At 38.7% G+C, this 13,083-nt stretch overlaps 1 protein-coding gene across 1 annotated transcript in view; it reads right to left on the reverse strand.

Moving 5' to 3' along the window:
• LOC128362363 (NACHT, LRR and PYD domains-containing protein 12-like) overlaps window positions 1–13,083 on the reverse strand; it is a 94,742-nt gene that overhangs the window by 26,517 nt on the left and 55,142 nt on the right. The window contains exon 14 of the mRNA XM_053323103.1: window positions 8,318–8,421. Coding sequence (XP_053179078.1) covers window positions 8,318–8,421 — 104 coding nt within the window. The remainder of the gene's footprint in view (window positions 1–8,317; window positions 8,422–13,083) is intronic.

A 13,083-nucleotide genomic window follows, 5' to 3' on the forward strand; every position in this document is an offset into this window, starting at 1 on the left:
TTTTTCTTTTTTTAAGTGTGTTTATACATTCTCTCAAATTAACATAATAAAACATCATGCTAAAATAATACAGATAAAATAAACTGTGTACAATCATGTAAAACGTAATATACCATCATGAACATGAAAGAATAAAAAATGTAAACCCTTTGAAAATTGCACTGAACATCACAAATAATACTCAAATATTGAAACGCACCTATAAAAGCAGCACAGGGGCAGTCAGGTTACACACGCTGGAAGATTACTCTCTCTCTCTCCTGCAGCGAGGTACACAATATGTAAATGAGCAACGTCGAGTATAACTAAAGTTACGGCCGCTTAAGCGGACAAAATACACAGGCAAAAGTTGCTAGTACACACATAAAAGTCTACTGTTTCAATTAAATGCAGTTTTCATCAAATACACAAGTTTTATGATGCTAGCTTAGCAGCTAAACACGGAGCATCACAACACACGTCTTACCAGTTCAGTAGTTAGCTTAGTTTTTGCCGGGAATTTGGACCGACGTCACACATGCATCACTTGTGTGCCCCACTAATTAACCCCCCTGTGCAACACAGGTGAAGAGGAACCTTACACACTCTCAAAACTTAATTAACAGTATAAAAAGGATTTTAATGTGAAATGTGTGCACTCTGTCTTGGATTGCTTTTTTCTTCTTCTTTCTTTATTGTGTGTGAAGTTTTGGACATTTCCATCTTTATCTCAAATTGTCGCTATTTGTTAAGACTGACTCTCTGCTCTCCCACTTCTTTTTTTAAATCTCTTTTTTCATGTTTATTTCTCCTTGTTGTGTGTGTTCAGTCTGTATGCATTGCTATTGCTCGCTGTTTCTCTGTTTGTTATTTGTATTTTGATTTCAGCCGTAAAGTCAAAGAAGAAAGAAAACACAACATCAACTCATCAAACCAAATCCTTTATCACTAATTTACAGGTCAAATAAATGAATGAATTCCAGTCTTTCAGTCAGTTCACAGCAGCTCAGACAAACATGCAAACATACAATTGAACATATATGAGAATAAAGTTTCCAGTAATAAATGACTGATGGATAAATATGAACTCAGGTGGAAATGGAAATCTATAAATATCACAAAATTACAATTCTTTCCTGAAACTGAAGAAATTAATAAGAAATCATTAAAAATAATGTAGTTTTAAAATAAAGAGTGACATAAACTAACAGATCCACAGAAATACAAAACTAACAACACAGATTCAATCAGATATGAGTCATTTATACACAAAGACAGAAAAAGAACTACAATAAAAATAGATGTTAAACATGAAGCTGAAGCTCCACACAGGATAAAAACACATGTTTAAAAAGCTCGCTCACAACTTGACGTTTCAGTAAAACGTCATCATGTTGATTGACAGCTGTACATGCACATCCAGTAGAAACACACATAAAAATGTTGGTTTCTGAATCCACTATATGATTAAAAAAACAAAGTCATTGAACAAGAAGCCAAAAAACCAAATAAGAGGAGAAAGAACAAAGTTCCTCTATAGGCCAGCAGATACTTCCTGTCATTATGTGTGTTATAGTTAGTGGCTAAACTCTTCCAACATGTTTAAAAAGCTCGCTCACAACATGACGTTTCAGTAAACTTTGAGCCGCTGGTGGTTTTCTCTCTGAGAGCTTCTGAGTTTCACTTTGGGTGTTGGACTTGAACATTGACTGAGACTCATAAGGATCAAAGCCACCACCTCCCAACCTCCAAACAGTCCTCTAACAGACTGAAATATCTGCTCTGAGAAAATCAGCTTCTGTTTTACAGCTTTTTAAATGTGGATATATGTGACTGACTAACTAACTGTCAGTCATGTGGAAACCATGTTGGCTTTACAAACTCTATTTACAACCAGTGAGAGATCAGGTTGGTACTAAATAACATGAGAACGTTTCTCTGACAGGAGGAGACTCTCCTTCCTACAAACCACACAGAGACACTGAGGAACCAGAACCATAAACAGGACAGACCCAGAACCCAGCATACAGAGGTTCAGTGAATGTGGTGTTGAAAGTGTGGAGGTGGATCAGGGTGTCAGAGGAGACTCTGTAGAAGGACAGAGTGCCAGCAGGACAGTCCACATACACTGCTACTCTGTTAGAGACAGAGGATGAGGAGGAGGAGGAGGAGGAGGATGTTTGTCTGTTATTGTGATAGACAGAGTAACCATCATCAGAGCACCACAGACTCCAGGACTGACCGTTCCTTCCAAACAAACAGTCAGCACCGTTTCCTTTCCTGTTGATTCTTCTGTAACTCACTGATATAGAAACGTATCCTCTCCACTCGACCTCCCAGTAACAGCGACCAGTCAGAACATTTCTACACAGCAGCTGATAGTAGAAATCAAATCTGTCTGGATGATCAGGATATGACTGATCCTCCTCCACATGTGTCACCGTCCTGTTGTTATCAGACAGTTTGAGTTGTCTGTGCACTGTGTTTGGATCCAGTGTGAGTTCACAGAAATCTGATGGAGAGAACGAGACACAATACAGTTATTGATCAGTTATTGATCGATCATCTGTTTCTAACCTGATGTGAGTCGCACATGTACAATTGAGTCGGCAATCTTGGACAGTAATGTACGGCAACACCACTTGGACAAACTACAGTTATAGGTTGGATAGATGTATTTCATTCATGTTTCAGCAGTTGGATGTGAGTCCGCACAAAGTATAGAAACAATAGAAGTTCAACACCAGATTTTACATCTGTATGTAACCAGAGAAGTAGTAATACACCCGATGTTTGTTTATTAAACCATAGAACAGTACAAATAATGACAAACTCAAACTTTTTCATATGTACCATTCAGTTGATCTATAACATCACACCTCCTGTATTGTAACTGCAGAACTTACTGCCACAGTGTGTGTAATACACAATAAGGGAGAAAATACAAGATAAACAAATATGATTTAAATATTATATTAAAAGAAAAAGAAGAGAAAAGTAATAATACTAATGAACAAATAAAATAATAAAAGAGAAAGCAAGGGGTTTAGCACAGCTGAAATGTAACCATAAATGAATACAGTGTGTTAGCATGAGTATTATCTATCTTCTTAAGGCACCTTTGAAAAAGAGAGAGTTCATTTTTAAGTGCAGACTATGAGGGGGGGACTTAGCAAATCCACTTTTATCTACATCATATTTTGTTACTATAATTAGGTTATTCATTAAAAATTCAGTCTTTTTATCTTTGAGGATTGCTCCCATCTGAATATTTTGGAAGGACGGGAAATCCAAATGTATGGATTTGGAAGAGATCAGATCCTGGAGAGATTTCCATCATTTCTGAACAGCCTCACACTCAGAAAACAGCTGCTCTGCTGTTTCTACATTTGGGCCACAAAAATAACACTTTTCTAATTTAAACCTTTTTCTTATGAATTCACTTTATTGTTTTAAAATGTATTTCTTTCTCTATATTTCAACCTTTTCATAACGGTGATAAATAAGTGTATTCCTTGTTCTACCAGGTTAGAGGCTATTTACAAGGAATTGTCTCAAAAACATGTTATTACACTTTTCGTTCACATAATGGATTTTAATCTTACGTTAACTCGGTGTCGGCATGTTCAGTATATTGTTCTTAATCGACTGAATAAAGATTCTTGAAAAGTTCTGTGTCACTTTCTTATAAACCTCAATAGAGTGATCAATATTATATTTAGTATTGAATTCATTCAAATCAAGTATATTTCCATTTTCGTCCAGTAAATGTGTAATTGACCATATTAGTTTTTCCATAAATATAGATTTCCTTCTGCTCAATATGACTTTATTATTCCATAGTGGGACATTATGAGGGCTGAAGTTATGTTTGAATCATTTAGAGAGTTTAATAGGTCATTTACATATTTCAAAGTGGCACGCTAATAAAAACTGAATCCCTCCCACTTTACTGAATACAAAGTTGGGTAATGAGAACCATATCTCTTCACTCTTTAGAAACCATTGGAGCCATTTCATTTTTAATATTCCATTCATTATTTCAAAGTCAGTTGCCTTTATTCCTCCTTCCTCATGATCCTTTTCTCATATTATCATGTTTATTTTTTACAAATGAAATTAACATTTATTCTATTAATGTCTTTAATAATCCTTGGAGGAATTACTAGAGAGTAAGCAGGATAGATTATTCTAGATATACATCGTTCTCCCAAACAGTGTCAGATCCCTTTGCAAACACTTATTTCATGTTCGTCTACATTTGTCAACATTATCTCAGCTAGTATCTGAACATTTAGTTATCCACATTTCTAGGTATCTGATATTGTTTTTGACTGGTATATTATACGTTGAAGATTCAGAGCAACTATGGATATTCATGATTTCACATTTGTTCAGATTCAAACGTAGACCTGAAGCTCGGGAAAACAACTGTATTGTTTCTAAGGCCAATGGAATTTGTTCTTTATTGTTTAGAAAGATAATTGTATCGTCAGCTGACTTATGATTAGAACACTGCGCTCCCAGCTCATAGAACCTTATGAACCCACTAGAACACTGCGCTCCCAGTATACAGGTCTACTTGTGGTTCCTAGTATCTCTAAAAGTAATACAGGAGGCAGAGCCTTCAGCTATCAGGCTCCTCTCCTGTGGAACCATCTTCCAGATTTGGTCCGGGGGGCAGACACCCTCCCTACATTTAAGATCAATAAGCTTAACTTCTTCCCCGGAGTTGTCTGTGCTTTCTGGTCTCACAGGTAATCTGGGCCTGTAGACGTCCGGATAACAGATTCCAGTCCCGGACCTTCTAGCTTCATTGTTGATTTTCATTGTGTTTCTCTCCTCTATCCTTCCTCTCTCTCCTCTCCTTCCTTTCTCTCCTCTCAACCCCAACCGGTCAAGGCAGATGTTCTCCCACTCTGAGTATGGTTCTGCCTGAGGTTTCTTCCTGTTAAAAGGGAGTTTTTTCTTGCCACTCTATGTGGAAAGTGCCTTGAGATAACTTTGTTGTGATTTGGCGCAATACAAATAAAGATTGATTGATTGATTATGATTCATTTGTGGTTGTTAATGTCTAATCCTTCTATATTCTCATTTTTAACCGTTACAACTAGTAATTCTGTGACTGCAATAAATAGAAGAGGGGAAATACTGCGGAAGTCTAAAAATAAAATAAAAGCATGATCATTAATGAAGTGACTATAATCAATAAGATCCAGAAGCAGGCGGATATTGTTATGGATAGATCTTCCTTTAAGGAATCCTGATTGTGTTGAGCTAATTATGTCGGATATGTCTGCTTTTAATCTCATTTTGTAGTCTGTGTTTAACCCTTCACTCTGGAATACTTTCACATATACAGCTTGTTCTTCCAGGAGACATACACACATACAAATACAAATACACACACAGACCCATAGACAGGGAATAAAATACCAAATACCCCCAAATGTATCAAAATAAGCTACAAAATACAGCAGCCAAAAAATGTATCAAAATAAAATACTGTATTTTTGTATTTTCAAAATACTACAAAATACTTTTTTTTCCCAAAGCAGTTTTTTAAACAACCTTTCTCTAATAGCCTTTTTCATCCCTTCACTTCTTCACTACCTGGAAAAACATCTGAAAGCAAGAGACTCCTCCCATAATCAGTCAACAGATTAGATATGCTGACCCCTCAATATAAACCTCTGCCCTGAGAAATTTTCCTTAAGTATACTCAGTTACTCTCTTGATGTAATAGATTACTATGAATCAGTGACAATAATTCAAAGACAAACAATCCAAATTGATGATTTAATTAGAAATATAAACTAGGTACCAAACTTATGGTGAGTTTCATCACAGTTGAATAATTTTGTATACATCCGATATTATCGGCCGATATTAACTTAAAAATGTAATATCGGGAAGTATCGGTATCAGGTTTTTATTACCAATGTTTTTTCTGTAGGCTTCAGCATTTCCGAGCCTGCATGAACGCAGCATGGGATGTTTACTGGCGAGCGCTTGATGACGTAAACAACAACAACATGCTAGACTCATGGGTCGCTAACTGTGGCTAACAAGTTCATAGCGTCCACCGCCACGTAGCTACACGAACACACAGAAACGAGGTTTACCTCCTCGTTGTCATCTTCTCTGTTTTAGGCGAGTCGCCTCTGTGACGTCACCGTCAAAGTCCGGTGGGTCATATCTAGGTCCTACTCTGCTGGAGACACAACAGCTGAGAGGAGAGAGTGAGAGGACTCCCTGTAAAGGTCCCGCCTCCAGAAATGGGGCTTATGTCTGTGGTTTGGAACTCTCCAAGTCCTACGGATAGTAGATCTGCAATTTGCAATGACTGCAAAGCAACATAATAAATATGGTAGTGTCATAATGGCATACCACAGAAAAGTGTGTTATTTTAAAGTCTGTGTAAAGTAAGAATAAATATGTGTTCTGAGTTTGACATACCATAGAAAAGTGTGTTGTTAACCACCCTGCCAAATTTGAATGATTAAAGAAATTGCCAAATATATGAAATTAGGCTTCAAAGTTGTGTAAAAATCAGCCTGTGGGCGTGGCCTCCGAGTCCGCTGAAGCCCCGCCCCCTACCAAGTGTCACTTCACCTGAAGCCTAGCTCCACAATTCGAATCTAAATGGTTGAAATGCTTTTTACACAGTTTTTAGAAATACATTTATGACCTATTTAATGTGTTTAGAAGAAAATGTCTGAATTCACTTTACACGGTCTTTAAGCATTTATGTTTGCATCCAGTGGAGCATCACAATAAAATTAGGCATAACGTGTTAATTCAACAGTAGGAGAAACGTGATGTTGTTACCTAATAATGGTTATATGGTAATTGGTGTAAAAAGCCTGAGAGTTGGGGAAAATCTCAATATTGAATATCGGCAGAAAAGTCAATATCGAGCATCCCTAGTCAATACAAAAAAAATCTGGCTGTCACCATCCAATCAGTTAAGCCAATTAAAAGCCAATAATTATGACATTATCAATCATTTCTTATTTGAAATGTGCAAGAGGTTGGAAATGTCCTTGTTTGAGGTCAAGTCACCATAGCACTGAAATATTTCATAGGTCAGAGAACAGACAAATTTAAAGTCTAGAAAAAAACTAAAACATAAAAATGAAAGAAAAATAGCAAACTCAAGTGTTGCTATCAAAGCTTGTGAACTCAAGTCCCTGTGCTGTCCTTGTGTGAGCAAAGGAGTGTGTGTAACCTTAGCCACCTTAGCTAGTGGTGTCTCCTCAGTTGATGCCTTTAAGCACAACTAACTTCTCAAACAGTGTTGCATTCAGACGACGCCTACGGAGCCTGAAAAGGAAAATAAAAGCCAAAAATTCCCAGTGGTCGAGAGCAGTAACAGAGGGGCTTGACCATGCGAGGGATCCTCAGACAGACAGAGAGACAGAGATTTCCTGCTTTATGGATGGATGGATAGATGATACAAATTACAAAATAGTATAGTATTTTGTATTTGAAATATGTATTTTAAATACTGCCCATCCATGCCCACCCATGCCCACCCATGCCCACACACACACACACACACACACACACACACACACACACACACACACACACACACACACACACACACACACACACACACACACACACACACACACACACACACACACACACACACACACACACACACACACACACACACACACACACACACAAACACACACACTTAGTGTTTTATGACTTTTTATTTATTGAGTTCTTTTGTTTTTTGTGGTGTTTTTGTCGTTCTGTTCTGGTTGTTAGTCTGAATGTTGACTTCATGCTTCTTGTCCCCCCTGTTTGTTTTGTTTTTTCAGTTTTTAATTCTTGTTTTTTTCCACAATAAAATAAAGAATAAAAATAAAAGCACACTTACACTTCCTCAGACCTGGTGTCAACCATCGGACTCCAGCAGGCTGTAGGCTGAAAGGAGGAGGGGGGTCAGAGCAGCACGTTCTCTTTCAGCATGCTAACATGGACGTTACATGGCTCTAGTCTACTGTTTTATTATTCTCTTCTAATGTGGGGTTGGGCTTTCATACACTTTGATCCAATCTGAATCCACTATCCCAATCCTTCTGAAACCCTGATTGAATCTAATCAGGTTTAACTTTCAACATTTACAGGAAACTTCAGTCAGAAAGAAGAAAAAGTCGAAGATTCAGATTCAGTTGAGATCTGTGATCAGCTCTGACAGAGAAAATGTTTCCAGTTCTTCCTCCTCTATCACACATTGTCTGTCCATACCTGAGAGTGTCCAGTCTCCAGTGTGGATCCTCCAGTCCAGCAGACAGGATATTCTCTCCTGAGTCTCCTGGATGATTGTAGCTCAGGTCCAGCTCTCTCAGATGGGAGGGGTTGGACCGCAGAGCTGAGGCCAGAGAAGCACAGCCTTCCTCTGTGATCAGACATCCTGACAGGCTGCAAACACACAAAACACACATGTCACACAGTGTGAGAGTACTGGGGGGGTTTCCAGAAAGCATGAAAACTCAGAGTAAGTTAACCCTGAGATGAGGAAAACTCTTATCAGTTCCAGAAAGAGAGGTAACTGAAACTCTGAGTCGGTCACCATGGTAACTGAAACTCTGAGTCAGTCACCATGGCAGACGGGTTTTCCGTTCCTTCGCAATACCTCACGCTGGGAGATGATCTTCAGGGCTCAATTGGATGTGCTTTCATTTATGAGATGAATATCTGTTAGAACGGTATCACTTTTCATTACACCCAAAATATAAAATATGAGCCTGGCGTACTAAAAGGAGAACAGATACGACTCCAGAGGGAACCGAACACCCACAGCTCTGAAGATGAAGCTCAGATTCATCGAGTGGAACCACTGGTTGGCCAAAAAACACTGTGATGGACCTAACCCTAACCCTTTATAAAAGCATCACTGTGTTACTGAAGGTGTAAAAGTAGGACATAAGCAGGAAAGAAATTAGACTTTCAAATGTTCAACTAGTATCTTGATTCTTGATTACTGTGGTGTATAAGACAGAAACTACATGGAAATTATCCTGCAACAGCTCACTTAAATGCCATGATATGTGAGGTCAATTTAGGGGCAATTTCTAAGAAATTATCTTAGTTATCTTAAAGTTATCTGCTAATTATCACAGTTGTGTTTAATAATTCAACAACAAAAACAAAAGAAAACAATAACAATCTGCATAGAAAGTCATTCTCTGCTGCTGAAGTTTGGAAAAAACTGGTTTGACAAATCACATCAGCAGAGACAATCCTACACAGGTTTAATGTTTATCCTCTGAAGGTTATAAATGTTTTGTGTTTGTTATGTACATTGGGATCTACTCTAAAGACTCGTGTAAAAAGGGTCGGTGTTATGAGCAAATGCTTCAGTGTTCACCTTTTTGGTCAGAAACTGCTTCATTTGTTTATTTCTTTATATTTTTCCCCTTTTGGTTGACAGATGAAGAAAACAAGAACATATGATTATTTACTTTATTATACATGTATTCTAAACTAAACAGGTTGATGAATCCTGACCTGAGAGTCTTCAGTCCACAGTGTGGACTCTCCAGTCCAGCAGAAAGCTGCTTCACTCCTGAATCCTGCAGGTTGTTGTTACTCAGGTCCAGATCTCTCAGACTAGAGGACTGGGAGCTGAGAACTGAGGACAGACCTGCACAGCTTCTCTCTGAGAGGTTACAGACACTCAACCTGGAGATACAAGTGAAATACATCAGAATCTGTGATAAACAGATGTAAATATCTCAATCACATGACATGAAAGTAAAGATCAGTTTGTTTAGTTTATAAAGCTGAGTCAATGAAAGATAAACTGGAAAATCCAAACATTTTATTTCCTGTCAAAATAAAATCTGGGTAAAAAAAACTTTTGTGAATCAGAAATCCTGACATTAGAAAAGCTGAACTTCATAGTAGAGAAAAATACTTCAAAGACAAAGTATAACTTGATCTGACCTGAGAGTTTCCAGTCCACAGTGTGGACTCTCCAGTCCAGCAGAAAGCTGCTTCACTCCTGAATCCTGCAGGTTGTTGTTACTCAGGTCCAGATCTCTCAGACTAGAGGACTGGGAGCTGAGAACTGAGGACAGAGCTGCACAGCTTCTCTCTGAGAGATTACAGCCAAATAACCTGGAGATACAAGTGAAATACATCAGAATCTGTGATAAACAGACATAAATATCTCAATCACATGACATGAAAGTAAAGATCAGTTTGTTTAGTTTATAAAGCTGAGTCAATGAAAGACAAACTGGAAAATACAAACATTTTATTTTCTGTGAAAATAAAATACTGGTGAAAAACTTCTGTGAAGCAGAAATCCTGACATTAGAAAAGCTGAACTACATACTTGAGGAAAATACTTCAAAGACAAAGTATAACTTGATCTGACCTGAGAGTCTTCAGTCCACAGTGTGGACTCTCCAGTCCAGCAGAAAGCTGCTTCACTCCTGAATCCAGCAGGTTGTTGTTACTCAGGTCCAGATGTCTCAGACTAGAGGACTGGGAGCTGAGAACTGAGGACAGAGCTGCACAGCTTCTCTTTGAGAGCTTACAGCCACTCAACCTGGAAAGGAAATATAAAGAAACAGAAAACAAGCAAGAAGTTACTTTTTCTTTAAAGACAGCACAATATTTAAATAATGATGAATAAATTAGACTATCTGTGTACTTATGATAGAAAAATATTGTGTGAATTTGCATAAAAGACACGCATGGATTCTGGTGGAGGAGAGACTGGTTTATGGTCTTATTATGTTTTTGAGAAAGACTTATGTGTCACATAAACCTTTTTCTTTTTTTTCACAACTTCAACTGACAAATGTGAAACATAGTTATAGTACTAGACAGGCCTCAGGAAACAGCTTCACCTTGCCTTTACCTAGTAGCAATGCACTCAAAAGGTCAGTTATGTATAGAGCTGGAATGTCGAGTTTTAAAATCAAACTGAGAGAAGTCGTCCTTAGTTATAATATTAAGTTGCAATAGCCTACTATTAAATTAGGAAATCAGGTTAAGTTGAATTCAAGCATGTTAATACATCTGCGTTGAACAACTTGGTACATTTTATGCCTCAGGTTACCTCATGTATACTTTTCTATAATCATGTAACTCTTTTATAATCATGTAAACAACTGTATTATTCCTCTTGATCATGTTAACACATTTACATTGCATTCCTTAATATATATTTATATAATCATGTTCATTCAGGATGAATGATTTTGTGTAATTCTTTGTATAAATGATGTAATTATGTAATTGTTGTAATAATTGTTTGATTTAATGTGGACCCCAGGAAGAATAGTCTTCATCTCTATGAAAACTAATGGGGATCCAAAGGATACAATAAACAATAAACAATAAACTTGATCTGCTGTTTCATTCGTGATATTTGGTACAAAAGAACCCTTGAAGAGATAACTGCTGTGTGCTGTCTGTGTCAGATTTGTGTATTGCTGAATTAAAGAGACGCTGACTTCAAAAGACCTCATTGAATGGTGACTATTATTTCAATATAATTCACATTTTTATTTCCTACAACTTACACAGCTTTGTTGGAGGCTTTGACCACTGGCAACAGCCTCAGAAGAGCGTCCTCTGAAGCAGAGTATTTCTTCAGGTCAAACACATCCAGATATTTTTCTGATGACAGTAAGATGAAGACCAGAGCTGACCACTGAGCAGGAGACAGTTTATCTGTGGAGAGACTTCCTGATCTCAGGGACTGTTGGATCTCCTCCACTAGAGAACGATCATTCAGTTCATTCAGACAGTGGAATAGATTGATGCTTCTCTCTGCAGACACATTCTTCCTGATCTTCTTCTTGATGTACTCAACTGTTTCCTGATTGGTCTGTGAGCTACTTCCTGTCTGTGTCAGCAGACCTCGTAGGAGAGTCTGATTGGTCTGCAGTGAAAGACCCAGGAGGAAGCGGAGGAGCAAGTCCAGGTGTCCATTTGGACTCTTTAAGGCCTCGTACACAGCTCTCTGGTAGAAATGTGTCTGGGATTTTCTTGGTTTTCCTGCCAGCAGATTGACTCCAGACTTGATGAATGTCAGATGGACATGAAGAGCAGCCAGAAACTCCTGAAGGCTCAGATGGACGAAACAGAACACCTTGTCCTGGTACAGCCCTCTCTCCTCTTTAAAGACCTGTGTGAACACTCCTGAGCACACTGAGGCTGCTCTGATATCGATGCCACACTCTGTCAGGTCTGATTCATAGAAGATCAGGTTGCCTTTCTGCAGCTGCTCAAAAGCCAGTTTTCCCAGAGACTCAATCATCTTCCTGCTCTCTGGACTCCAGTGTGGATCTGTCTCAGCTCCTCCATGATACTTGACGTTCTTCAGTTTGGTCTGAACCACCAGGAAGTGGATGTACATCTCAGTCAGGGTCTTGGGCATCTCTCCTCCCTCTCTGCTTTTCAACACATCCTCCAGAACTGTAGCAGTGATCCAGCAGAAGACTGGGATGTGGCACATGATGTGGAGGCTTCGTGATGTCTTGATGTGGGAGATGATGGTGCTGGCCTGCTCCTCATCTCTGAATCTCTTCCTGAAGTACTCCTCCTTCTGTGGGTCAGTGAACCCTCTGACCTCTGTCACCATGCCGACACACTCAGGAGGGATCTGATTAGCTGCTGCAGGTCGTGTGGTTATCCAGAGGCGAGCAGAGGGAAGCAGTTTCCCCCTGATGAGGTTTGTCAGCAGCACATCCACTGAGGTGGACTCTGTAACATCAGTCAGGTTCTTATTGTTGTGGAAGTCCAGTGGAAGTCGACACTCATCCAGACCGTCAAAGATGAACACAACCTGGAACTCTTCAAACCTGCAGATTCCTGCTTCTTTGGTTTCAGTAAAGAAGTGATGAACAAGTTCCACCAAGCTGTACTTTTTCTCTTTCAGCACATTCAGCTCTCTGAAAGTGAATGGAAATGTGAAGTGTATGTCCTGGTTGGCTTTGTCTTCAGCCCAGTCCAGAGTGAACTTCTGTGTTAAGACTGTTTTCCCAATGCCAGCCACTCCCTTTGTCATCACTGTTCTGATTGGTTCATCTCTTCCAGGTGAGGCTTTAAAGATGTCTTCTT

The sequence above is a fragment of the Scomber japonicus genome, chromosome 7, assembly GCF_027409825.1.
Source record: "Scomber japonicus isolate fScoJap1 chromosome 7, fScoJap1.pri, whole genome shotgun sequence".
NCBI lineage: Eukaryota > Metazoa > Chordata > Actinopteri > Scombriformes > Scombridae > Scomber > Scomber japonicus.